General features: G+C 39.6%; 2 protein-coding genes across 2 annotated transcripts in view; both read right to left on the bottom strand.

Annotated features, from left to right (window-relative positions):
- The window catches only part of COMMD10 (COMM domain containing 10), a 117,435-nt gene extending 98,939 nt beyond the window's left edge, over positions 1 to 18,496 (bottom strand). Inside the window, exons 1-4 of the mRNA XM_005142977.3 lie at positions 18,433 to 18,496; positions 18,224 to 18,314; positions 15,581 to 15,691; positions 14,262 to 14,417 (exon numbers count right to left, since the gene is read on the bottom strand). Of these exons, the coding sequence (XP_005143034.1) occupies positions 14,262 to 14,417; positions 15,581 to 15,691; positions 18,224 to 18,314; positions 18,433 to 18,464 (390 nt within the window). The 5' untranslated portion in view covers positions 18,465 to 18,496. The remainder of the gene's footprint in view (positions 1 to 14,261; positions 14,418 to 15,580; positions 15,692 to 18,223; positions 18,315 to 18,432) is intronic.
- Positions 18,497 to 23,130: 4,634 nt separating this feature from the next.
- On the bottom strand, positions 23,131 to 25,411 carry ARL14EPL (ARF like GTPase 14 effector protein like). The gene is given in 4 exon segments (XM_031043598.1): positions 23,131 to 23,353; positions 23,720 to 23,861; positions 24,950 to 25,006; positions 25,282 to 25,411. Coding segments are annotated over 4 exon segments (552 nt in total).
- Between the last annotated feature and the right edge of the window lie 1,650 nt (positions 25,412 to 27,061).

The following is a 27,061-nucleotide window of genomic DNA, read 5'->3' as shown; positions in this document are numbered from 1 at the left end:
CTATAGACACACAGGGAAGATCATGATCATACTGGAATATCCATTATTAGCCTCTCAGGCAAAGAAAAGGCTGGGTAGAATTTAGCAAAAAGCAAGAAAAAGAATTCTCAAAATTAGAGTTGCATCCTAAAGTCTAGAAGGCAATTCAGAGCAGCCCTGCGCAGAAGGACTTGGGGGTGTTGGTTGATGAGAAAACGAATATGAGCCAGCTTCAGTGTGTGCCCAGCCAACCGTATTCTGGGCTGCATCAAAAGAAGCGTGACCAGCAGGTTGGAGGTGATCCTGCCCCTCTACTCTGCTCTTGTAAGACCTCACTTGGAGTATTGTGTGCAGTTATGGTGTCCTCAACATAAAAAGGACATGGAGCTGTTAGAACAAGTCCAGAGGAGGGCCACGAGGATGATCAGGGCAATGGAGCACCTCCCGTATGAAGACAGGCTGAGAAAGTTGGGGCTGTTCAGCCTGGAGAAGAGAAGGCTGCGTGGAAACCTCATAGCAGCTTTCCAGTATTTGAAGGGGGCCTACGCCGGAATGGGCTCAATCTTAAAAAAGGGGAAGTTCAGCTTAGATACAAGCAAGTAGATTTTTACTGTGAGGGTGGTGAGGCACTGGCACAGGTTGCCCAAAGTGGTAAATGCTCCATCCCTGTCAGCATTCCAAGGCCAGGCTGCACAGAGCCTTGGGCAACATGGTCTAGTAGTGAGGCATCCTTGTCCATGGCAGGGTGGTTGGAACTGAGTGATCTTAAGGTCCTTTCCTACTCTAACTATTCTATGATTTTATGATTCTATTTCTCCCATTGTCAACTGGTTATGGTTGAGTTTGTCTGTCTGGACTTTCTCTTTAAAGGGAAATAAACAAACAAACAAACAAATAAATAAATAAGGAAAACATGTGCCTTTTAGAGAGCAAATGTTGTCCATCACCCTGAAGCTGCTAAGGGGCTTTCCAACCTGAGTGAGGAGAATTTTAAAGCAAACTGAGTTTGTGGCCCACAGTCAGAAGTAAAAGCCAGTAAGTGTAAGTTTTAGAATAGCTATGTCACACATTGTAAATACTGAGAAAACAAACATGTATTAAGGGAATTATGGGATGATACTTAATCTTATTCATCTAGCTCATAATGCATGTATCAGTTTGGATGGATTGGCCTCTAGTGACATTACTAATTTGAGCACAGCTGAAAATAAATATTTCAAAAATTAAAATCTTGGCACAAAACTGATGTTTCTAATAATCTACTTCTTGTCATATTGACAGTGCAGAAGGACTTGATTAATATAGATGTCTCCATTCTTGATTGCCAGCAGCTTCCTAGGGCACAGAATGTGGGTTTAGACTTGCATAGCTGAGAAGTAACATCCAAGCCTCCTGAGTGAGTCAATACTCAAAGAGCCACTTCAGGATAGTATAAGTACATCTACAGCTACTTTCCTTCACAGGCAGTGTGAGGACAGGCAAAAGCACTGCAATTCACCTCTTTTTCATGCAGTTTTTAAAAACTGCATAACAAAGCATCAAAAAAAACTTCTTACTCTCTTTACAAGTACCACAGAGAACAGTCTTCTGTTAGGCAGAAACCTAAGAACCTATTTCAGATAAAGTACGATGATTACAGTAATACAGAAATTGGTTTCATACTCCACCAGTGCTCTACTGGCCAAACCATTATTTCGAGTACTTCACTCCCTATTTTGAGAGGCCATTCAGTTCAAAATTATCATTATTTGTGGCAACTTGGATGTTACTGGACATGAGATTATGCCTTTCATATCCTGAGAACAACATCTATATGCCTGTTTCTATAAACCTTTTTCTGTAAAAAGAAAACAAAATAGTATTCAAATGTAACGGCACTATTTTTCAGACTTACACTCCCCTCATCTATTTCTATCAAATCTGGTATATCTGTAAGAGCACTGTATCAGTTCACACAGCAATTGCTCTTGGAAGCAAGTTCTGCTTCACTGTATCAGTGCTGGAGTGCCCACTTAGTAAATACAAATTAAAGGCTACATTAACTCAGCGTTGGTAATCAAAGATTCCAAAGTCTAAACTTCTACTATTATTGTATTAAGAGTAACTAACACTACAAAAAAATGCATAACATGGGCATTCTGGACAACCTAGCCTTCAGTCTGTTCTTGAAGAAGCAGATCTATGACAGCTAGCAAAATGAGGTTCAAGAACTACCCTCAAGCAGCCTTAGTTTGAGCAAAAACTATTAGATACTTTAAAGACAAAGCCTGACAAATTCAGAGAGTGCACTAGATGATGTGACTGCTTGAGGTAGGGGGAAAATTAAGCATGTCTCTGCCCCCATGTACCTTGGAAAGAAACCTATGCTGTACCCAAAGGTAATGATTACAAAAAGAGAAAAATTAAATTCCGTTATAACAAATGAGATTAGAATTTCACTGATTAACTCTGATACTAACTCATCCATTTCAGCTATTTTTCCCTCTAATCTGAGAGGAACAGTCCAACTTTAAAGATGAAAACATTTCCTGGAACAACCAGAAGGAGGTATTTATGTAAATATTACTATCATTGATGCTGTTATGAACAGTGAAGGGAGAGATAATGGGATATAAAAGACATCTTTGGCAAATCTTCTTCTTATATGATTAAGATATTATGTACCACACTCACACAAAAACATTTTAAAATGTTTTCCAACTAGCAAAGCATTTTGAGAAAATAATCCATTATGTAAGGATTTTTCTGGTGCAGATCTTTCACTTAACAATACACTTATTTCAGCTGTTCTAACCAAATAACCTGAGGAAAATAAGTACTGATATCTTTTCACTCAGTTTAATTCTTGAAAGAGTAACTCCCGTAGCCCCTCCACTGAAGAGCAAGTACTCCTCATTACATTAAAATAAAGTCATAATATTAGTATTTTGAAGTTTGGGGGTCCCCCTCTTCATCTTTCAAAAGTCAAATTGAAAAAAATATTTACTTAATCATAATTACATAAAGAGCTTTCATTTAAAGAAAGTACTTCAACACTTGTGGATGATTTTAATAAATTATCTATCAGTTTTGTATGGATGAGATAGGACTAAAGGTGTATTACATCTTAAGAAAAGCATTGGTCTACACACACTAACTTCAGACCTGTGTCACACCAACATAAAGCTAGAGCAGAGCAGTAAGTCCGCTCTTTACAATTTACAGCCTAACATGCTATTTCCAGTCATCATCAGCACACTCAGCATTGCAGAATCTAAATTCCAACGTATATATGAAAATGTCAATTTTGCTTGCTGTGATGATGAAAGTAGCCAGAAGTGTACTCAACATAGCAAACAACCATTAAAACAGAAAAAAAGGTGCATGTTTTAAGAGAAAGGCATAATCATCACAGGTAGGGTCTTCATGACAGAAATATTCTGTAATCAGGAAGAGAGTGCTTCCTTTAAGATGAACCCCAGATCAAACACCAGCTTCCTATTGATGGGAAACTAGCCCTTAGGACACTAGAGATGACTGCATGAACAAACTGGTTTCTATTCTTTATTGTTGCTACTGACTTCAGCTGTATTAAGATGGCATGAATATCTTCAAAGAAAATTCTGGATGTTGAAGCTTCTTTTCAGCAGGCCTCACTGTACCTTCTGCACCTACTCCATGGGTGAGGAAGTCCACACTGAAACAGCTGGATTTTAACATTGGCTGCATAAGGTTTCTGACTACCATCCTCTACCACATTTTTAATAGCAACAGAAAAACACAATGGTGTACAGTATTTCAAACTCTGTCCCCCCCTACAGCTTTAATATAATTCAGTACCCCTGCTTTATAAATGAACTACTGAGGTATTTTTGGTTCCAGTGAAATGTACTCTTCAATGGCAGATTTAAGACCTGTAAAACTTAATTTTTATACAGATATACAAGCTGCAAATTTTATCTTCAGCTGACAGTACTAGCTAAATCTTCAAATTAAACCCAACTCAGAGTAGACACTATAAAAATGCTATATAACAACCAATAAAACCTTACCTACATCCATACGTGCACCTATAAATAAAACAAAGTTTTTCTGAAAGTTTTTCTGAAAAGGCATGAAAGTCTGTAATCAAGACAGTCACAACACATGCACAGCCAAGTTAAACAGAAGTTGCAGTCAACAACAGTGTCTATTACTAAATTTTAAGACCAGACTTTGCAACCTTAATGATAGTTTTTCAATGATGTATCTTAGTCATGTAGTTATAAGAAAAGAATCATTGGATAGATTTTATCTACCTAGTCACAATACTGTAACACAACATCAAATGTGATTCTGACTTAATCCCACAGCCGCTGCAAGACCATAAGCAAACAGACAAATAAAACAAGAAAGAAAGAACAACTATGTTTTTCACCAATAGACAAGAATAATCTTCTAGGCCCTAAAGTAGTACCACATGCTATCATTGTCTGTAAATAGAAATAGTCATAGTTGTAAGGTAAGACCAAGGAAATGGTTAGACTGTGTCAGGTAGATGGACAGTGAATTTACAGGCTCCTGTAAAAAAACTGAACAAATATAACACAATTTTCAAAGCAAAAAAAAAATCTGAAAGCTTAAAAAACAGGGAAAAATTATTTATGTGGCTTTGTATCTTAGTCTCAAAAGAAGGCACTCTAAGACCAAGGGACCAAAGGCAGGTTGAGCCAAATACCCAGTCAGGTGGCTAAACCAAGTGAGTGGGATAGAGAGGCACTGACAAGAGCAACAGGCCATGTATTGTGTTTACTGTGCAACTCTTGGATCTCTCACCAAACCTTTTCCTAACGATATCAATAACTTTAGGAGGCAATAAAATAAAATAAAAGCAAAGAGTGTTTTAACTTCATAAACTGGGAGTTTCAGCTTGTAATTAATGCTAGAAAAAGCAAGAGGAGCAAGCCAAAACGCCAGTACCTCAGTTATCTCTCAGAAACAATTTGAATATTAGAAGTGTATTAAAAATATAGACTGAGATTTAACTCTACAAGGAAAAGCTGCACAAATTATGTACCTAAAGCCATCTTATTTGGTAATACGTAGGATGAACTAGATTCTTCATCCAAGATTGGCCCCTTCCCAGAAGGTTAACTTTCTCTGACTTCCCATTCTTCCTTCAAGGATAAAGTCCTGTATTTCTCTTCAGCAAACCTTACTTGCACATATGCCAGCAAAAGTGGTATTTTCAGACTTCTTCATTCAATATTCAAAACAAAACCCTTCACATCTTTGAACTTAAAAGAAGTAAGAGACACGTACCAAACAGTACCAGTGTACTTCAAAAGGGAGGAAACAAAAGAAATAACATTACATGAAATTGGTAGAATAAGACTAGTTCTGAGAAGCAACAACTTCAAAAGACTTTCCCTAAATTAAGTTACTGCAGGTTTTCATCTTTACATGTATTTTAACTGATAAGACACTAGCCTGAAAGCAAACAGAAAGGAACTATATGACAAACATTAGAAACAGCATTCATGTTTCTAAAACCCTAGTATTCAAGGATTCACTTTGTGCAAAAGGTAAAAGTGGTGTTGTGCTACATCTCTCTGCGAAATATGTGGGCACAGAGCTACAGTAAATATATGCACCATTCAAAGAGCACTTTTTTATGGAGAAGACTTGGCTGACTGGCACTTTTATCTAGCAAGAGAATATATAGCAAGACCCAATGGTGGGAAAATGAAGTTAGACAGATTTTAATTACACAGAATCACAGAATCCCAAGGGTTGGAAGGGACCTCGAAAGATCATCTAGTCCAAACCCCCTGCAAGAGCAGGGTAACCTAGAGTACATCACACAGGAACTTGTCCAGGTGGGCCTTGAATATCTCCAATGTCAGAGACTCCACAACCCCCCTGGGCAACCTGTTCCACGGCTCTGTCACTCTTACAGTAAAGAAGTTCTTCCTGATGTTAACGTGGAACCTCCTATGCTCCAGTTTACACCCATTGCCCCTTGTCCTATCACTGGATATCACTGAAAAAAGCCTAGCTCCATCATCCTGACACCCACCCTTTACATATTTGTAAACACTGATGAAGTCACCCCTCATTCTCCTCTTCTCCAAGCTAAAGAGACCCAGCTCCCTCAGCCTCTCCTCATAAGGGAGGTGTTCCACTCCCTTAATCATCTCTGTGGCTCTGTGCTGGACTCTTTCAAGCAATTCCCTGTCCTTCTTGAACTGAGGGGCCCAGAACTGGACAAAATATTCCAGATGCGGCCTCACCAAGGCAGAGTAGAGGGGGAGGAGAACCTCTCTTGCCCTACTAACCACACCTTTTCTAATGCACCCTAGGATGCCATTGGCCTTCTTGGCCACCAGGGCACATTGCTGGCTCATGGTCATCCTCCTGTCCACCAGCACCCCCAGGTCCCTTTCCCCTTCACTACTTTCCAGCAGGTCAACCCCCAGCCTGTACTGGTACATGGGGTTGTTCTTCCCCAGATGCAAGACTCTACACTTGCCCTTGTTGAATTTCATCAAGTTTCTCCCTGCCCAACTCTCCAGCCTGTCCAGGTCTCACTGAATGGCAACACAGCCTTCTGGTGTGTCAGCCACTCCTCCCAGTTTAGTGTCATCAGTGAACTTGCTGAGGGTACACTCAGTTCCCTCATCCAGGTCTGATCCCAGCACCGACCCCTGAGGGACTCCACTAGTCACAGACCTCCAGCTAGATTCTGCCCCAGTGACCACAACTCTCTGCCTTCTTCCTTTCAACCAGTTCTTGATCCACCTCACTACCTGATTGTCAAGCCCACACTTTCTTAGCTTATCTATGAGGATGCTGTGGGAGACAGTATCAAATGCCTTACTGAAATCAAGAAAAACCACATCTACCGCTCTACCATCATCCCTCCACCTAGTCACTTCCTCATAGAAGGCTATAAGGTTGGTCAAACATGACTTCCCCTTCATAAAACCATGTTGGCTGTTCTTAATAACCCCCTCATCCTTGATATGTCTAGAAATGGAGTCAAGAATGGGGATGGAGGTAAGGCTGACCGGTCTATAATTACCCAGGTCCTCATTCTTGCCCTTCTTATAGACTGGTGTGACATTTGCCATCTTCCAATCCTCAGGCACCTCTCCCGTTTCCCACGATTTACCAAAGATGATGGAGCGTGGCCTAGCAATGACCTCCACCAGCTCACTCAGCACCTGTGGGTGCATTCCATCCGGACCCATTGATTTATAGCTGTCTAGATTGCATAGCTGATCCCTAACCCAATCCTCATCTACCAAAGCAAACTCCTCCTTTGTCCTGACTCCTTCTGGGGCTACAGGAATCTGGGGCCTCTGGGGAGAGTCTGCAGGAGTAAAGACAGAGGCAAAGAAAGCATTCAGCACCTCTGCCTTCTTTATATCCTCTGTCTCCGGGGCACCCACATCATTCAACAGTGGGCCTATATTGCCCCTTGTGTTAAGTTTTATTCACTATGTATTTGAAGAAGCCCTTTCAATTGTCCTTAACACGACTAGCAAGATAAAGTTCCAAGGAGGCCTTAGATGTCCCAGTTGCCTCCCTACATCCTCTAACAACTGTCCTATATTCCTTCCAGGTGGCCAGCCCCTCCTTCCATAATCCATAGATTCTCTTTTTCCACATGAGTTTGCCCAGCAGTTCCTTGTTTAACCACACTGGTCTCCTAGCTTCCTTACTTGATTTCCTACTCATTGGGATGCTCTGATCCTGAGCTTGGAAGAAGTGGTCTTTGAATGCTGATCAACTATCATGAGCCCCTTTACTGCCTAGTGCCCTTTCCCATGAGACTTCCCTTAGCAGTTGATTGAAGAGGCCAAAGTTGGCCCTTTGGAAATCCATAACTGTAGCCTTGCTAGGTATTCTATTCCTCCCACACAGGATCCTGAACTCCACCATCTCATGGTCACTGCAGCCAAGGCTGCCATTTACCATCACCTCTTCAACCAAACCCTCCTTGTTGGTGAGTACTAAATCTAGCAGCGCTCCTCTCCTAGTTGGTTTGTCCACCATTTGCATTAAGAAGTTATCATCAATTACAGACAAGGCACACATTTTTATTAATCATAAAAATACCCTAGAAATTACCTGTCACTTCATGCCTTGAAATCACAGTAAGATCCTTGTTTCAAAAGCTCTTTTACATATTGAAGAAAAATTGCAGTTTGTATTACAGAGGAAGTTGCAAAAGATAAGCACACTACCCTGTCATAACCTTAAAATATGGTATTTAGCATGCAGAAAAAGAACAGATGTTTCCAATGTTTTTAAACATTCTCAAAATCCACCTTCCAACCTTTATCATTTATATGTTCTTGGTAGAAGGCAGAAGAAGGTAAGAGGGCTACAAACAAACTCATTAAAAAAAAAAAACCTCAAAATGTAGTTAACTAAAACTTATAAACAGAATACCTACTAACAAAGCTGGGTGAATGGAAGATTAAACAGATTCATTTCTGCTGTAGCTGGCTATTAAAATATATCTCAGTATGCATTAAACTGTGTCTTTACTACACCTTTCAACATCAGCAATCTCTTTGCCACTGTCTGTGATAGCATCATTTAATCCAAGTTGGTTCACAATTCATTGTGACAATGCCCACTGTCTTTGTGGCCTCTATCTGTCACTGTAAGAATGACTAGTGGACCAGCCACTAACAAGAAACTGAGATTCTTTCTGTTTGAGCTGTATTCCTTCTTATTTTGCATTTCTTCTGGTATCAAAAAGAATTTTTCCCCCATGACACACAGAGAGCACACCAATTCTCATCTTTTTTGTCATAACTACCATAGATTGCATGTGTTTCAGAGCATTTCTGTAGATTTGCCAGCATTTAGCAGAGGGAATTTAGCATATTCACATTACATATACACCCCTTAGCAAGAAAACCAGTTTCTGAGAAAACTACTTTCAGAGTTTTCCCATATGGCTTCAAACAGCCAGTCAAGACACAGAACTGACAGCTCTGTCAAGAATTTTAGGTATGAAATTTCACTAGTTGCATTCCCACGCATCATTATATTAAGTAATGCTGTTTGAAGGCTATAAAAAACTTCTCCTGCTTGGCAACATAGTATTCTCATCTTTTCCATTATATCTATTCTAAAGATGCCCTGAACAGTTTTCCAAAACAAGAAAGTGATGAGGCATTTAGGTCGACCTGTCTTTAAAACAGATAGATATATGCAGAGTACAGAGTTATAGACATAACATAATGGGGATGGGGTTAGAGGCAACAGAAAATTGATTAAAAATTGCCATTACAAGTAGAGAGTAAACCCTACTAAAAATCTAGCTCTTCTTCACAAAGAAAATACATTCTAATCTAATCAATATGTGCCTTGATTTCTGAACTGATACATTACCAAGCAAACACTTGAAAACTGGATCAGATCGATATCAGACTATTACCACTGGCCTACTATTCTAGAGGCCAAATTAAGAATGCATTCAAAGAAAAAAGACTCTAATACAAATACCATCATTCTAATTGACTAGGATTGCATTATACAGCAAAAATAATTTAATAAAGGGAACGCCATGAGTAAAGTCTCAAAGAACCAATGTAACAGAATAATAAACATAATTAATAATCCTGTGCAGCTGAAGACTGCCTATAATTATAAAGTGAAGGAAAATTAAAAGATGGAATGGGAAAAAAGATACTATTAAACAGTACAGCCTTAGTTTAATGCTAATTCCTATTCATTTCTCAAGACAGTAAAGCCCTACCAGCTAAGCAGTCTGAAAAAAAAACAACCAAACAAACAAACAAAAAAAAAGACCTATGTTCAAAAGAGAACATTTTTTTCTCTAACAATTAGAATTATTGTTCCGCGTACCAGAGAAAACTTCACCTAATCAGTATTTTGGAAAATACTTATTCTGTTGTTACTCTATGAAACTCAGTTTGGCTTGTCATCCAGAACTATCAGCCAGCACATTACCACCTACATCTCATAACTTACAGACACAGAACACTAGTTTTTACCAACTTGTAGTCTGCAGAGAAGAATCCAGATTTAGAGAAATAACATGGTTACAAGCAAAATATCTGTGAGAAATTGTTTCTCTTAGTGGAGTCCAAATCTGAGCACTTCTTCAAGCCAAAAGATACACTGGCTTACTCGTTCAGAAACAGAGATAAGCCAAATCAATTAGTAACACAATGAAGTAATAATCCTCAGCAGTCAGCTACCCACTAGGTTTGGCCATGCTAATCAATTCTCAATTCTTCCTTTAATTTGCCCACAAGCTCCAACATTTGCTTAATGTGTTGTCTTAAAACAAAAATGAAAGATTATTGCCTAGTCCTTTTTTGTGTACACTACAGAAAGAGACTTAATGGCACCATTTCAGAACTTTCAAAATAGATAACATCCAAGTACCAGGTGCCAGAAGAGACTCGGGAGTTATTTTGCCACTTGGATTTTAGTAAAACCCCTTAAAATAAAGAAAAATCCCTATTATCTTTCTTAGTTACACTGTAAACTCTGTCTCATACAGTTTCCCTGGACACCCTCTCATGCTGAAACAGAACTATGAGGACTTCAATAACACTAATCATGACCCCAATTCTGCACTTGGACCCAGACAAGTAATTCTACGCACACACCCACTGATCCCAAGATCAAGAAAATTCAGAATTGATAAGTGTACAGAAAACCATCACATGGCAAGTAAAAGTATGAAATATTCACACATATTCCGAATTCTAAATTAATACATAGGCCAGCATGCCATCTAAACAGGTCAGTAAAGTCCCTACCAAATAACACAGTGACAATCAAAAACCCCTGTATATATTTTTAAAATGGGATGAAAGAAAAAACTCTTTTTTTACAGAATCATATAATGGTTTGGGTTGGAGGGGACCTTAAAAATCCCAATCCCTTGCCATGGACAGGGACAGCTTCTAGAGCAGGTTGCTCCAAACCCCATTCAGTCTGGCCTTGAATACTACCAGGGATGGGGCAGCTACAGCTTCCCTGGGCAATATGCAGAGGAGTACTGCCAGCAGGCTGATAGAGGTGATACTCAACAATGGTGAGGCTTCACCTGGAATACTATAACCAGTGCAGGGCTCCCCAGTACAAGAGAGACATGGACATAGTGGAGACAGTACAGCAAAGGACTCAAAGATGCTGAAGCGACTGGAGCACTTCACGTATGAGGAAAGGCTGAAAGAAGTGGGACAGTTCAGCCTGGAAAAGAGAGGACTTACCAATATATATAAATACACAAAGGGAGGGTGGAGAGAAGACACAGCCAGGCTCTTTTCTGTGGTCCCCACTAACAGGATGAAAGGGAATGGGCACAAACTGAAACACAGGAGCCTCTGCCTGAACACAAGAACACATATTTGCACTTCAGGGTGACTGAGCACTGGTACAGGTTGCCCAGAGAGGTAGTATAGACTTCATTCTTACAGATACTCAAACACTGTCTGGACAGAGTCCTAAGCAACTGGCTCTAGGTGGCCCTGCTCAAGCAGAGGGGTTGACCAGGTGACCTCCAGAGGTTCCTTCCAACCTCAACCATTCTGTGATTATGCTGCTGGCAACTGTGACAACAGAAATTACATATTATTTTTCTGCTTCTGTGAGTGAAATGAACAGTGCAAGTCAGGAACTCATACACAGCCAAGTAAACAAGAACAGTGGGCCCATTTATAGTATCCATTGTTTTACATCACAATGAAAGGATCATACAGTCATTACTGCACTCCTATGTCATTACAAGAAGATTCATAAGATTATGAACAGATGGCAAGTTCTTCCATTAACTTATGCAATTCTATAAATACTTGATCTCTGTGTGCCTTCTTAGCAGAAGAATACATACTTTATTTAGCCACCAGTTTTGTGAACTTACTCTGTCAATTAAGGAAAAGTTATGAACTTCAAGTTTTTCACTCAACTAAAGTCTACAAGATTAAGATTCTAGAGGTTTTCAAAACAAACTAAGTAAGTAAATTCAAGTTCAAACTCAAATTAAACCTTAACATCTACACTCACAATCAAACTGACACTTGTCATCTGGGCTAGGAAAAGGAAAAAAAAAGATGGGATGAAAATGATGATTTAAGAGCTACACACCTGTATTTAAACCTGCTTTCATGCTTAAAAAAAAAAAGTAACTTGCATTATAATATTTTTGCACTTGTTTTTCTGCAAGTTTAATTACAAATGACAGTTTAAAACTGCTTTATATGGGATGTAATTTACTACCAAAATGTCATTCCATTATTTGAGAATCTCCAACAGTGTAATGTACACCAGAAGCACTGTATGTTGCAGGGCTGCAGACAAGAAACAGAGCAATATCACCCCCAAAACAGGCCATCAGAAGGGCCACAGGTGCATATGGTACAAGCTCCACATGAAAGAGAATCAAAGATGCTTTTATTAGTTTCCCATATGCTGAAGACCCAGCAGTAAAATATGATCTACTGCATAGTCTGTCTGAAGAAAATTCTCAGCTGCTTTGTAGGGTATCTATCTCCAGAACTGCCTTCTACTCTGCACACATATGGGTAACTTTCCAAAATACAGCATATTCAATTCAAATTGCAATTCTTGCAATTTCACATGGTTTTCAAATTACCCACCTCCTCCAATGGACAGCTATACTTGCCTATATACCTACCATATTGATGACCTTTTAAACTTTGGAACTTGTATGCTTGGCATTGGGAAATACTATCTCAAAAAGTATTTAGGCTCAGAAGCCTAAAATACCTTGTTCAACTCAAACCGGTTTTTTGCATACTTACATTATCAGCCATTTACTTGTTTAGCTTCATGAGTTACCATAATTCTGCACATTAAAATTCTGACAGTTTTGTTCCAAAAATTACCCAGTTTTACAAAGGATCGAGTTTAAATACTTCAGAAAAATCAACCGTAATGCAATTCTGGGCATTTTTAATCTGTTCCACAAACATAACTTGACTTTTTAAAATGTGCATTTTATACCTAAGTGAAATTCTAGGTTTAATTAGGTTTAAACTTGATGGTATAACTTATGATGCTCTATTTCAGTCAGTGTATCAGGTGTACCTTTTATACAAAATAATTTTTATATTTTACTAACTAAATCATAAAGTAACAAATTGAATCCTATCCCAACAAGATATATAACAATGATAAAAATAAAGTCAGAATAATTAAATCAGTACTGCACAATTCATGTGAACCATTTGACCCTGGCTGACACTGCTGTATTCTGTATATATCTCCTTATGCAGTGAAGACGTATTATCAATTGACAGATATCTGCACCTTCTCATAAATGCAAATATCTAGGCCTCAAAATACAATGAGACTTCCACATTACGTAGCAAGGTTTTAGCTGGTAACAGTCATATATGAAGGACGATTATTATGTTATCACAGAAATGTAACTCAGAATTGTAGTAAGTACCTTACAAAATGCACTACACACCCACCTTACAAATTTAAAGATAGCAGGAGCTCAGGTACACTTCAAGTATAGAGAATCAACAGGCTGATGAGCTAAACCACTAGAAGTGTTCATGAACACATTTTACCCTTGCACTACTGCAAGGCATGTTCACAAACATCTCCAAATGGTATGTACATTGTATTATTTTACATTGCTAATAGTACACATACCACAGAATCAGACTGGTTTGGGTTGGAAGAGACCTTAAAGGTGGCTAGTTTCAACCTCCTGCCACTAGCAGACACACCTTCCACTAGACCAGGTCACTCAAGCCTCATCTAACCTGGCTTTGAGCACTCCCAGGGATTAAGGGGCCACAACTTCTCTGGGCAACCTGTGGCAGTGTCTCACCTCTCTCACAGTAAAGAATTTCTTCATAATGTCTAATCTAAATCTACTCTTTCTGCTTAAAGCCATCGCCCTTTGTCTTGTCACTACATGCCCTTGTAAAAAGTCCCTCTACAGATTTCTTGTAGGCCCCTTTAGGCACTGGAAGTGGCTCTAAGTTATCCCTGGAGCTTTCTCTTCTCCAGGCTAAACAAGAGCAACTCTATTAGTGGGTCTCCATAGCAGAGATGCTCCAGGCTTCCTCTAGACTCACCCTAAGAGGCTCATGTCCTTCTTATATTAGGAGTCAGGTTCCAACAGCTCAGATTACACACAACATCTCTTTAAAGTGGAACTCCACTGCTCCAATCACAAACTCTGCACCTTAATTTAAACTCCTTGCTTGAAAACAAGCCTAAGTAGCTTTACTCTCTGTTAGGAAAAAAAAACCACAAAAAAAAAAAAAAAAACAAACCATTACCTTCTGAGGATTCAAAACCCTCTGCCTGAACTTTTCAATTGTATCTTGACCTGCAGCTGCCCATGCACTGGCAAATGCTTCAGCTTTGTCTTGATCCAGGTGAATGCTTTGCAGCTGTTGTTGCAATGAAGCAGGCTTCAAATTATGATAAACTGCCTGTTAAAAGGAAAAACAGCTGCTGTTGTTGAGTACTGTTCTACAAGTTGTGCCAGATATACTCTACCACAGGTGGCCACCACGTTCACACAAGATTTTTACTAGCAACTCTACTGCAGGACTGCAAGCATCCTGCTAGTCTTAACCCTCTAACTGAGAGGATAGAAAAGTGTAACTATCTTAATTATATCACAAAATCTAATATTACAAATTACTTTTCACAAGATAGAATTATGAAAAAAATTTGTACACAAGCTAGAACTGAGTATGTTTTTACTGTACATAGTGTCAAACCAGCTATCATAAAAAAAGGAGCTTTGAAGTCAATTGTGCAGAAAGAACAAATTTTCCAAATTCTACATTGTTCAAGTACACCTGAACTACAAGGTAGCAGAAAGCTTGCTTCTTTTCTAATGCTGTGAAATATGTTAACTAAATGAACTCATCGTAAAATGACATGTCAAGAAAGGACAAGATTCAAATTCCCCAAGAGAACACCGGTATACATGCCCTCTGCAAAGACTACACTTATTACATTTCCATGAAATGAATCAATAACATTGTGGCTGTGACAATTTCTAAGTTGCCATATTTACCAGGTAATACACTGGCTTCCCAACCTGAGTAGTGACAGAACGTAGGATCAGAAAGCCTTTTATGTTTAGAAGGTAATTAGCTCTACACTACACAGTAACTACTCATTCAGGCACTAAAGCTACATCAGGTGTGTTTGTTCACCAAAGTAAAGGCTGCTTCTGTGCATGAGAATATTCCATAATTGGCACTTCATGTGACTTAAGCAGTGCTCATTAGTATTATCTAATATTTTCCTTACAGGAATTAAAAAAAATGCATGGCTGGCCTGCTTACAATGAATAAGAGGACTGTCTCTCATAATCATTAACACTTTCTCTCAGAGTCATGCAGACCTTGCTTCCACAACCTATGTTTAGATCAGCTAGTAAGTCATTCCACATATGCAATGAGTCCAATGCAAATCAGGAAAGCATGCAAAGAAAAGCAGTAAAATCATACCCCCAAACCATACATAATATACTACATACACGTTTTCCCTAATTCCTTTTTAACTTACATTCTATATTTTTTAAATCTACAATGGGATAAAAATACATATTTATCAATTCATAATGATAAAAAGGTACCTGTTCCAAAATGAATGATATAGTTTCAAGAACTAGGTGAAGATCCTGCTTTTCCAATGAAAAAGCTATCTGAAGTTTTTCTTCCTCTTCTTCACTGAAGGTACTCTCAGTCTGAAGCACAAAAACAGTTAGTTCTGACAGTCCATTCATCAATCAAGACCATACTTGCCAAAATAAAAACCCTCTCCTATTTTTATAAGCATAGTGGCTGTCCAGTAGTTCCTGAATAGAAATAAAGCTTTCTTCCAACAGAAAAACACAATGCAATTCCTCTCACTGAAAATCACGATTAAAAGCCAACGGTATCATATCAGAAATTATGAGAATTACTTGAAATACATTGAGAAAATACTCTCTCTTTGCACATGAGGAACACTAAAGAAATATTTTTCTTTCATCTATCAGATCACCTCCAACAACCTTTTATAAATAAAAATGAGAAAAGTATTGTGTTACTTGAATCAGATCTCAAAGAAAACAGAGGGCAGAACTGTAGTGGAATTAGTTACACCAGCTTCCTCTACTCTGGATACTCTTCTGAAAGTGCTTACAAAGAAATTAAAGGCCTAATGCATGCTTATCTTCATAGTCAGATTTGAATCAATAGCCTACTGTATTACTGACGATTACTGAGAATGTGCCGTACTTTCAAAATACATCATTTAAATTACTATTTAATTTGCTGCTGTAAATATAAATGCAGATACTGCCATCTTTTAAAACTTAATTACTAACAAATCTATGCTACATATATCAAAACAGCATACTTAGATTACTTAGCAATCCAAAACTGCAAAGCTACACAGAAAAGCAATTCAGCTGTCAGAATAAACAAAATATGGCAATTACACAGAAACTTAAGTGATCACAATATTTGTAAACAAGAATGTCAAATTGGAAACATTATTTGAACCACTGGCTGTTAAAAGAAAATGAAGAACTCTGAGTATCTGCTTTGCTAAGTAAGTTTATTTAAAGTTTCCAGCAATTTAACATGTCCTAGAGTCAATTTGGAATGAGTAGGCTAAATTACAAAGACCACTCCAGCTTCTGTTAATGCTGACTGAAATTGAGAAAAGCTATTAAACTGCTAATGTGCAGTAAAAAAAAAAAAGTAAATCCAACTCACACACAACCAAAAAGGCTCATGTTTGTGACACTTTTTAGTTGCTAATGAGCTAATAGCCATGCAAAGCAATGGAGACAACAGCAATAACAACACATCCAAGCTAGTAAATTTGGTAAAAAATTTTTAAAAAACAACAAATAAGACAGTCAAATAATCAAAACAACCATTATAGTCCCACAATTATGACCTTTAATATATTTGTATTTTCTATCTGTGCCATATTAACATTTAATTTGTGTATATATGTTTACAGAAAACAAATTCTGTATTTCTTTTTATACTTTTTTAAACTCAAAACAAGGGAATAAACAAAATCTGACACTGAAAGATAGAAAAATTCAACAAAATAACTTCCGGTGCAGCATTTATCTTACAGTTTCCCCAACAACAGTTAGTGCCAAGGTTAGATTTAGTCTCCATTTGATTTTTTGGTATAGTGCAATGAAATCGACTAGGGTTTTATTTCTTTGTCATTTATTCTGCAACTGAAAAAAACATTAAAAAAACCAAAAACAAAAAAAAAACACAAGCTTCTGTAAAGATAAGAAAAATATTCACTAAAAGTTATGGACTTTATTTTAACCTGCATTCCACACATGGCTTTTGTTGATGAACATACAAAAGTGAAAAACAAAAAATAAATATATGTATCATAGAACAGTTTGGGTCAGAAGGGGCCTTAAAGCTCGTCCAGTTCCAACCCCTTGCCATGGGCAGGGACACCTTCCACTGGAGCAGGTTGCTCAAAGTCCCATCCAATCTGGCCATGAACACTGCCATGGATGGGGCAGCCACAGCTTCTCTGGGCACCCTGTGCCAGCGCCTCAGCACCCTCACAGGGAAAAACTTTTTCCTAATATCCTCTTTCAGTTTAAAGCCACTCCCCCTTGTCCTGTCACTACGTGTCCGTGTAAAAAAAAAACCCTCTCCAACTTTCTTGTCAGTCCCATTTAAGTTCTGGAAGGCTGCTTTGTTTTCACATTCACCGTTCCCCTTGCAAGGTCAAGTGGTGTTTGTGCAAAACTCCTATGACCTCGCACCTTCTCCAAGAGCATTCTCAGAGACGCCAGTACATGGAGGTGATGGAACCAGGTTCTAGCAGGCACAACTGGTTCCCACACTATTCACTTTCTGCCATTCATTACTCGTTCTTATTTCATTCACCTGAAACAGTTCTTAACAACTAATGATGAATGAAATTACGATTAATATGTATCTGTATAGAAATGGAAATAACTGACCCTTGTGAAAACAGCTTTTGTGGTACCCGTCCCAGAAAGAGGATTCCGCAGCACCTGCACAGAGAACGGACTCGGTCCTGCTCCCCTCCCGCCCCTCGCCGCGCGGGACGCAGCAGCAGCAGGGATCATCAGGTCAAGCTGCTCCGCTCCGGGCTTACCGGTACCGCTGACCCGGCCCTGCCGCTTCCCCCGGGAGAACCCGGCGGAGCCTCCGCGCACCACGCCGAGCTCCCTCTCCGCCTGCTCCCCCCGCCCGCCCACTCACCTACCTACCTTCAGGTGCAGCTTCTGGAGAAGCCGGGAAAGGAGCAGCGGGAACCGGCCAGAGTCCATGGCACTGAGCAGCGACACGGCCCTGCGGATGCTGCGCGGCAAGAGAGGCGGCAATCAGAGGGACCGAGCCCCACCGCGCCCCAGCACCGCGGTAAGGCCCTGCCCCTGACTCACCCACCTTAACGCACCCCGGCCGAGGTAGCATTTACCTGTCAGTTTCCTGAACGACGGGCGCCGCCATACCTGCCGCTACAACCCCGCCCCACGACGGCAGCCCGGCGCGACCAAGCGCCGTCGCCCCGCCCCGGCGCAGCGCGGTCACTGTGGGACCCGAGCCATCTCAGACGGCTCAAGGCGTAGGAGAGCCAGCGTATCCTCGGGGCGCGGTGAGAGGCAGCCGGACAGCGTTCCCTCGCGGGTTTGCAGCACTCGCTGGAGAGGCGGCGGCTGAAATCCTCGGCTTTAGAGGACGTAAAGATGGGCTGGCGCCTGGCCGAAGACGCTTCCCGTGGTGTTTCTCGCTCCCTTATGTCTCCTCAGTGCTCATTTTGTTCTGGTGTGGGTTGTGCGGAACTCCGCAGCCCTTCCAGACCCCACAGATCCTTTTTGTTCCCGTGTGGTACTGCACAGCCAGCTCCAAACCACGGGCCAGGGAACTTGATAGTACACCACGAACTTGAAGTTGTGACACCTCCAGCTTTACACAAACGGTTCCAGAAGCCATGGACCTAACAGTGGGCGGCGGCTTTCCCATCCCCCCTAAATAACTTTTCTCCAAACTTTGGCCCATCCCCTGCACAGGACAGAGTACATTGTGCCAAGTGTGTGCTGGGGGGTGAGCTGCATGAACAGAAAGGCATTAACATCTGAGCTTGCAGGGAAGCAGCGCTGGATCAGACATTTCCACTCCTTGAGTGAATGTCATGCCTGGGAGACCTCTGGTTTCCAACAGCTTTGGCTGAAATTTAAAAGTTAAAAAATGAGCTAAAAGTCACCAAGCAAATAGGAATGGGCAGCATGACTGTGTAAACCTTATTGTACTAGGAAGCTAACTAAAAACATGTAAAATCTGCAAAAGACCTCTGAATGTGGCTGTAAAGGTTTTTAAGATACCTCAGAAGGGTTAGGTGAATGGTACTCAATTATGACAGGCTGAAGAGGCAGGTGTAAACTTGCTGGAAATACAGTACTGTAAGGAAATGTTTTACAGGCATATATATATATATATACTGAAATGTCCCCTCTATTGAAGTGAGGGGAACTTATTAATTTCAATAGCACCAGGATTTCAGCCAGGACATTTGAAAAGGCAATGTATTTTGAATAAACTCGGCCTTAAGAACCAACTTCAGGGAGTAAGAGTGACAAACCTGGCCGTATTCCAACAGAACTTGGAAGCAGAGAATTCCTGGCTGAAACTTCAACAACGTTTGTACCATAGCTCTTACCAGAAGTTGGACCCACAGCCACTGGTACAAAAAGCTGCTGCATTTTTCAAGCTATTGTGAAATATAATTACATATGACTGCTTCATCTGTTTTTCTGTACTCTTACAAGTTTTGTAAAACATGAAAATATTCTAGGAAGACATTTATTTGGCTGGAAAAGAAAAACGAGTGTTTTACTCCATGCTGCAATAGCGTAACTTCCTGTTCTAGGAAACCTCCCCCGAGAGCAGAATTTTATAAAGTTTGCACAGTCAAAATGAGCAAGGGCGACTGGAAGTCTAGACAATTACTTACTTTGAAAAGTCCCAGCTGATATAGGTATTGGATACACAACTCAGGTTTGCTGCCCGTTCTCTGGTTTTATAATCATGTGGACCTATTTTTAAAATGTTTTTTTCACACTTTTACTTCATTAAATGAATATTGAAAGTGAATAGTCAAAATACTGAACATTAAAAACTCAACTGGACAGGATCCTGTTATCTTCAGCACACCTTTATATCTTTAAAGTCATAATATTTAACGGCCTTTACTTTCATTGTAGCCTCTCCTGAGCCATATGATAATAATTTTATTGATATTTCCTTTAAATTGCATGTTGTTCTAGGAACAGCTGTAAATACCCAATGCAGTATGCTAGGACAGCTGCTGTGGTTTTTTTTTTTGCAGAGCTGTGACAACTTCTGATATCACGAAGTATAAACAAATTGTTAAATACCAAGGGTCTTCAGTGGACAGCTTTCTAGCTTCAACTCTAATGAAGCACACTGTATGCACACAAAATGCTGTGCACAGCTCTTACTTTGCTTTTGGACTTTTCAAGTTTGTAAATAGCAGGAGATGCACAGTGGAGTCTTTGAAATCAAGAGGATCCAAGTAAGACAATGTCCAGGCACATAGGAGGTTAGTAGAGAAAGAACCATCTTTACCTACACAAAAATCATATGGGAGCACATTCATCATTTCCATGAGATCAGTTATAACATCTTAGAAACCAGAGGATGTGTATCTTCTTCCAGTTAGGTATGTATTGTGAGCAAGGGAAATACAGTGGAAGGCACAATGAATTCAAATTAAACAATCAATTTTTAGCCAAGATACTAAAAGATGGTACCTTAAGTAGGCTATAGTTTAGTATGTACCAGTGCTTTCATCTGTCCTTAAGCTACAGCAGGAACACTGGTAGCCATGAGCAAAGCAGCCACATGGGACAAAGAAAAGACAGGTAAAACTGATTCACAGTGTCACAAACTGTTTAACCAGCATAATCCAGGACAGGGGGGCAGAGAGGGGAGGAAGAGAAGGACCAACAGACCTTATTGAACAGTTCACTTATTTGCTTCCCCATATTTTAAACAGCAGCTCTCTAAATCAAATTTATTCCAGGGGGAAAGGCATATTCTGTTTAGACTGACATGAGGTAAAAAGATAATCTAGTGTCATCTGGAGAGTGGCAGATTTCATAAGAGGCTAAGAAATATTCTTTGCCTTTTCTGGTAAGGGATTTTATTTAAAACTGCAATGTCATGCAGTGTGGCATTATCTAACTGCCTAACAAAAACTATCAGATATGAGCACTGTTATTTTTATGTACATGTATCTACTTCTAAATTTCAGTGTCAGTATAAACATATGTATGACACCTTTCTCTTTTTTTCTCTTCCCTTCCCACCTTCCCCCTTACATCACCCCAGCCCTCCCACCCCCAATGTACAAGCGCCTAATCTGGTGTTTTTTTCAGGTTTTGTGCTATTATTTTCAAGGTTGCACTGTGTTTATGATGGGGTTCTCTTACACTATGATTTAGCTATGATTGTGATAGAGGGACAGTCCATGTTAAAAACCACAGAGTAACTGGACAATCTGGGTTTAATCACACTACTCAAAAAATTGAACATGTAGCTTTACCACAGGAATCCACTTGAGAAACGAATTGTTTTTTGCCGTTAAGTGGAAAGAAAGTGAAGCTAATTCAAACCTGACCAATTCAGATCTTAGTATTATTTCAAAGGAAGGCTTCAATCTTCCTGTCCATGTAAATCAACAATTGTCTTCCTGAAGAGTTGCTTATTTAATCAAGCCCAGAATGAGTCTGACACACCTGGAACAAGAAGTCAGTTCCTGACTATAGTGGAAGGATTTCAATCTACCCAAAGAAATACAGGTCAGAGATGATATGGGCTACTTGGACTCCCAGTACAAGTTAAAGGATACTTTGGGATTAGTGTGGTGTATGAGAGGACACCACCAGATCTGACTGCCACACAGAGAGTGTTTTAGCCACCACAGCAAATATTCCTGTGAATATTTTTATGTTACAAGCTTAAGTACTAAGGTGTCACTAACTGAGCAGCAAGTATTTCTAAGGTATCAAGTCTGAAGGAAGCTGTGGCGTTAAGGCACTATCAGGATCTGTTCCAGGAAGTTTATTCTACAGGGAGGTATCTCCACATTGGAGAGGAGGCCTTTGCTTGCAGAGTGGCCACTTGTAGGGGAGAAAAGTGGTCCCACATTCAAAGTTTGGAGAGTCCTCAAAAACAACAAGCAAAGTGCCCAGGCCCAGAGAATGAATCCTCCACTAGCAGCACACTCCTGGAGTTTGTCTGCAGCAATTTGCAGCCTTCCCCCCTTCACGATCCAGAGATCCCTGACTCATCAGAAAGTTTGTGCATGCCCACCATGAATAAAAAGACCTACCTCATAGAAGGTTTGTTGCAAGTTATTGTATTTGAAATCTGTCATGCCTTGCATGAAGAGGAAACTCCTGAAAATGAAGAGACTTTTCTGTCCAAAGGCATAATTCACCAGTCCGTTTACCTCTAGCTATATAATTAATGACTGATCAAGGCTGAATGTTCCATATCCTGTAAAAAAAAAAAAAAAGAATCCTGACTGAATATGTTGGTTTCAGTCTTGCAGGCTAAGCAGCAAGAAAGAATTGCAGAGTTGTTTCTGTTCTCCTCTGCTTGACTTATGGAGGGATATGGAAAGTAGTGACTTAGTTTCAAAGAAATGTTATCTCAAATGATTCCTTGCCTCATGTTATACAAGACATGAATGCACAAGAAGGAAAAGACACTTGCACAAGCATTTACAAAAGAGCTATGTCACACATCTGCATAAATGAACAAGAGAAATCAGCAAGACTAAAAAAATATTACAGGTAACATGGTTCAGCTTCCCAGGGTCAGAAAACTACCTTCCCACAGCAGTCCAGATACCTTCAGCTTTAGAAAATCAAAAGTACTGACTAGGTATCTCAGTAAAGCACACAAGGATGAGAAAGAATGAAACAAGATACTTTCATGGAATGGAAAAGATTAAAGTCTGCTAGGCAGGCAGCAATAAAGAAGCACTGACAGGCACTTCACTAGAGACAATTCATAAAGCCAAGATTTGTTTTAATAAAATATGAAGAAGAAAGAACTTTGTTCATACACAAAAACAATAAGATCAAAGTCAATCGGAGTCAAGAAATGGAAATACACTGATCACATTCCCATCTTCAGTCTCAATTTTTTCATAAACCCATTTTCTATTGCTGCGACATTCCACTCCACATTTTTTTGAATTGCATTTGGGGCAAGGATAGAAGCAACCCATGCAGGTCTCTTCCAGGCAATCACACAAATCAACGTTATTACAAAGCAGCCTGCCGTGTCTATCATACTTCTTTACAGGTCTGCAAAAGAAGAAAAAGTGATTCTCACAGAATGCTTCAACATGTACAAAGACTAAACAAAAAAATGTGGAAAACATCTGTCCAGGAACAAATATTTTCTCTTTAACAACCAAACAGCATAATGAAATACCAGGATTACATCCTAATTGCAACAGCCACTGTTACTAAAACTGAAAGTATGCTCAGGAAGTAAATCAAAACTCGCTCAAGTCCCACAGAAAGCTTGTTTTCCCAACACAGCTTTCATGTGTAATAAGAAAACTTGCTGCAAAATATTAATGCTTTTATTCATTTAATTTGTATTCGGTAAAGAGCATACCAGCCATTTTTTAAAAGTAAAATAGGTAATAAATTAGCACATCTTACTTGGGCTTCTTAAAAAAATCTTGTTTCATCTGCGACATGTATGCTTTCTTTTTCTGCTCTCTAGTTTCAGGATTGAAGTCAGCTACCTGAGGTCCTGGATTTTGAAAGGCTAAGGATTTTAATTGTTTCTCAAGTTGCTGATAGAAATAAGAGAAAAATTATAAGTTAGTGCAACAGATACTTATTAGCTGCCAAATGACCTACTGGCTTTCAAATTACATTAAAAATCATATTCTTGATAACTCAAAACTGCTAAGGTAGGAAAGTGAAGCAAAACTCCACCTAAATTAAGACCACATTCTTTAAAATGCTTTCTTGTCTGTTAATTGAGTATTCCTTTGCCCAACTGTATATCCTGACGAGAAAGGAAAAACCATGAGTCTGCATACACGTGACTGGTACAGTGGCATGAAGTTTGAAAGTCATCTTGTGTGAGACAGTATCATGTATTTTTTTCTTCAACTTTATCCTTAATGTAAAGACAGGTATCTGTGATTATAGGCATCACAACTGGATTTGCCTGTATCTTAACTGTTCTCTCAGATGCCTAGAAACCACCTTTGTCCAAACAGCCTGGAGGCAATAGAAATGATTGGCAGAGCAATTACTGCATGAAGGGAGCATTTGCACAAGTGAGAAGTATAAAAATACACAGACAAAAATAAGGAAGCTAAACTGAGCAGAGATTTTATGAAACAGGAGGGAGCATTTTCTTGCCTATTTTATGGAATTCATATTTGTAAATAGCTAAAACTGCTGAATAGTTATGGAAGTTAGAACATCAGCCCTATGTATTGCCATTCCACACAGCCAATGTATGTTGACCGTCATGTCTAAAGTCAATGCAAAGAAACATGGGCCTCGTGTCAACCAGTTTCTCCTTGGACAGTGACTGTGGACATCAAACATACACTTGTAATTCATTATGCAATGGCACATACATGCAGATTTATCTTTTCTCCTCTTTGGTAAACGGGAGCTGACTTGCCATGCCTTAGCTTCCCTAGAGGGTGTCATCCCTTTCATGGTCCACAGTGATTTTTTCACAAACAAGTGATCCCCTTCATTGCTTCTCATGGGGATAAAAAGTTCAGTCCAATCTGCTGATACAGTGATTTAGAAATACTCACTTGAAGTCACCTGAGTGTACTTGTTTACAATGTAGTTGATGCCATGCGTCTTCAGTTGCATCTTCCTGAAAACCTATACGGCCATCTCATGCACCTACGCTATTCAGACATTTCTTTTGCTTTTGATTATGGGGGAGATCTTCAGTTCAGAAGATATGTTCAACATCATCATGGTCCACAATCATAAATCATGCAATTTTAGGTTGAAACATATAATGAACTATGGAAATAGTACTTCCTCTAGGAGTAGTCTCTTATTTCCCCACTTTCTATATCATTGAGCTTGGAAGTGTTCTTAGCCCTCTACATCACTGCACTGCAAACTTGACTCATTTCACTGTTGTTATTAATGATATTTCCCTATTGACTCTAGCTTTTTATTTCTGTAATTATGTAAGAAATTGAAGGCAATAAGTATCTTGATAATAAAATAGTACTGATGAAGTCATACCAGTTGTTTTTGTGTTACTGAAGCATCCTTCTCAGAAGAGACATTTCCTTCTGCAGATGTTTCCTGGGCAGAAGTGCTTTTCTTCCTGTTTTCTTCTGTGAGATCACTCATTTTTGGCCACCCTTGTGAAACACATACATGCATGTGTTAAGATGTATACAACAGAAGTGTGAGATCCACAGAATTTTAAGTGCAAGTTTAAGGTAAGCAGGTGATATACATACTAGGCTTTATGTATTCTTAACCCACAGCAAATGCAGAACAAATGTTGCTCAGTATCAGTCTCGATTAAACTGTATTAAAATAACGTAACTAACATAACAAAAGCTGTATCACCAAAGCTACTCCTACAATTGGTTAAGCAAACCTCGGAAAATCTCTAGTGTTTAAATAACACAAAAACTGAAAGAATTGCTGTCATCTGTGATTCTGTAGCTGACACCTCTTCAGCGCATTGCCAGCTTTACCGTAAAGGTGAGAAACAGTATTTTCACAGAACGCGTAAGAGCAACCGGGGACGGACGGTGGAAATGAAAACAAGCACGCAGGAGCAGTCATTTCGCTTACCAGCAGGCGACACTGTTGTCCCAGCTGCCGTTCTTTTTCCAAGCCTCCGAAAAAGAGCGGCCGCGTTAGGAGAAGCAGGAGAGGTCTGGCCATATTCTGACTTTACAGACACTCAAAGCGTGTGTGTCAGAGTCGTGTTCCTGGCAACGAAGCTATTCCCCACAGATTCACGATTTTCTTTCTGAGTATTTCAAGCAATGGGCTAAGAGTAAATTTCTTGGCTTTTACATCTCAGTCCTGAAATATTTTGTGTATAAATAGAATGTGTAAATTCTAGGATTAATAGAAAAAAGTGAATCACTCACCCTATTAACAAAGCACCCAGGGAAGACTTTTGAGTTCTGCAAGTCTGTCCTACAAAGGCCATCCATGATGTTTCCGCAGCCACACACAATGGGGGTGGAAACTCGTCAGGGAGGATTTACCTACTTATAACCCATCTTGTGAACCTACTTAGTTAAAACCTTTTATGCAATATATGCAGTGCCAGTGCCTCAGACTTTACCCCAAAAACCACCAGAAATATTTAAGCTTTTTTGGAGTTCCCTCAACCCTTCCCCAGGTGCTGCCTAGTCACTCCCATTGCCTCTCAAAGGTAGTGCAGTTGTCTGTGCCAGGTTACCCTGCACTTTAGGACTGTTACCCAAACACTGTCCCAGAGATTTATCTTCATTTCACCACTGCCAAAGGACCAGCAGAAGAGGAGAAGCAGGAGAGGAGTCCAGGCCTTTAATTTCTTCTGTTGCAGCCCCTCCCTGCAGGGTGCCAGTCAAAGCAGGAACAGCAATGAGAAGAGACTTTGTATTAACAGGAAGGGATGCTTTTTTTGAGAGGTGAGAAAAACAACCTTCAACCTGTTTCAGACAGGGTTTCCCTTTCTCCAGTGACTTCAAGAATGACTGAAGACTGTAACAGTTTAGTCCTGGGGCTTGAACATCTTTCTATAAAAGCATTATAAAAGGAAAGTTATTACCATGCAATTAGTATTTGCTGTATGGAAGAGCCTGCTCTCTCACTGGAAATTTGCTAGGGACCGACAAATGAAACAAGAATTAAGACCACTGCTCCAGAGAAAGTGAGTATTGCTCTTAATTTCCACTCAAGTTGAAGTCCTTATAAGGATTTGCTTCCTACATCTCCTATGATGTCCAAACCATGCATCCAGCATTGTTAAAGCATTTCATGGGTATATGA

The sequence above is a fragment of the Melopsittacus undulatus genome, chromosome Z (assembly GCF_012275295.1).
Source record: "Melopsittacus undulatus isolate bMelUnd1 chromosome Z, bMelUnd1.mat.Z, whole genome shotgun sequence".
Taxonomy (NCBI): Eukaryota; Metazoa; Chordata; class Aves; order Psittaciformes; family Psittaculidae; genus Melopsittacus; species Melopsittacus undulatus.
Note: the sequence above shows the minus strand (reverse complement) of the source record. Positions and strands in the feature narration are given on the sequence as shown.